Source organism: Hippocampus comes, unplaced genomic scaffold (genome assembly GCF_001891065.2).
Source record: "Hippocampus comes isolate QL1 unplaced genomic scaffold, H_comes_QL1_v1.1 C16954768, whole genome shotgun sequence".
NCBI lineage: Eukaryota > Metazoa > Chordata > Actinopteri > Syngnathiformes > Syngnathidae > Hippocampus > Hippocampus comes.
The window spans coordinates 1-1,376 of record NW_017841379.1 but is presented as its reverse complement, the minus strand read 5'-3'; the positions used below and the strand labels follow the sequence as shown (position 1 = coordinate 1,376).

At 42.2% G+C, this 1,376-nt stretch overlaps 1 protein-coding gene across 1 annotated transcript; it reads right to left on the bottom strand.

Annotated features, from left to right (window-relative positions):
* Positions 1–139: 139 nt before the first annotated feature.
* On the bottom strand, positions 140–1,107 carry LOC109509575 (dehydrogenase/reductase SDR family member 12-like). Its single transcript, XM_019859408.1, has 5 exons — positions 881–1,107; positions 733–815; positions 517–609; positions 364–445; positions 140–237 (listed from the first exon to the last, which is right to left on the bottom strand). Exons 1-5 carry the CDS (start codon positions 969–971, stop codon positions 152–154), a joined length of 435 nt encoding a protein of 144 aa, XP_019714967.1. The 5' UTR covers positions 972–1,107; the 3' UTR covers positions 140–151.
* Between the last annotated feature and the right edge of the window lie 269 nt (positions 1,108–1,376).

The following is a 1,376-nucleotide window of genomic DNA, read 5'->3' as shown; positions in this document are numbered from 1 at the left end:
CAGTGGCCAGTGAGTTATTGGGACCCACAAACCGTTTAATTCTTTGCACTCTTTAGAATAGTTTTATTCCAGTGTGTTTTTTGCTGTGGTATTTTCCTTATGTTAAGAAACATGTTGCAATTAATTTTGTTTTTTTGTGTGGTGCAACAGATCAAGAATATGACAGTCCACTCACCACTCTGGGATCCTTCGCTTTCTTCAGGGCAGGTAGAAATGCAGTGGTGAGAATATATGTGCCTGAAATCAAAATAAATGTCAGGTATATCCATTTTTTAGGTTTGCAAATAGAACTAACTATCATGTCTTACCTTCTCTGAGCATTCACAATGTCCTTTTGAATTGTCTTGTTGTGCTTTTACTCACCTAGGGTATTTGTAGCAAAGTTCTTCTCCACACCTTCCTCAGTCAGCTCACGCTGGTTGACCATACAGCCTGCGTTGTTGATCTGGTGACGGCCATCACACAATCCATTACGGTCTCAAGTATACACACACGTACACTCACGTGCACTCCTACCAACACATGTAGGTCATTACGCTGTGAGAAACTCTGCGCAAACTCCCACACTTGTCTAGCACTGGACATGTCCACGATGTGGATGTGAACGTTCTGCAACAAACAGCAAAAAGTCGACTCATCAAACTATGGAACAAGCTCCGCCCACATGCAGGCAGCGCCATGGGGTGAATTTCAAAGAATTCCAGGGGCCACTACCAAGCCAGGCTGCCTTACCTGGTTCTTACTCAGCTCCATGATTTCTTTCTGGGCGGCTTCTGCTCGCCCCTTGTTACGACACACCATGTGCACGGTTCCCCCTGCAAACGTACATCATCACAAACGGGCGACATGAAGTCAAGGCACAGCGGTTGTCGTCGCTCACCTCTACTGGCGATCTCCTGCGCCGTGGCTTTGCCCAGACCGCTGTTTGCCCCCGTGATCAGGAAGGAGCGACCATTCAAGTTCACATCCATATCCGATGCCACAAAAGTCTTGGCGGCCGCCTCGTAACCACTCCTGATCAAAGTTCACGCAACGATATATGTCACTTTAAATAAATAAAACAGAAAGTTATATTTACAAAAATACTGTTTCTTAGTTTACATACTCATGACATTCTCATAATTGTGCAAATAAGCTTATGTATAAAAATAACTTACTCTTTTCTAAATCATAAAAGCTGAATAATATTTTTATTAAATAAAAGGTGGTCATTTGGAATTACAGTACATACCTTTTGTTGGCAAGTCATATTTTATTTGATACAGCGGCATAGAAATCGCGCTACATTATTTTTTCATTTAGTTGAAAAGGTGGATACTGTGTGCAGGTAGGATTTAAGGTACCTCAGACAAAATGTAATCAATTCACGTTTTACA

What these genes read in the sequence shown, in the direction of transcription:
- LOC109509575 (XM_019859408.1), bottom strand. Translation starts at nt 971, where the DNA reads ATGGATGTGAACTTGAATGGTCGCTCCTTCCTGATCACGGGGGCAAAC. An exon ending in GTAATGACCTACATGTGTTG is followed by an intron (nt 446 to 516) that starts GTAGGAGTGCAC and finishes GGCCGTCACCAG; the next exon opens with ATCAACAACGCAGGCTGTAT. An exon ending in CTTTGCTACAAATACCCTAG is followed by an intron (nt 238 to 363) that starts GTGAGTAAAAGC and finishes TTTTGATTTCAG; the next exon opens with GCACATATATTCTCACCACT.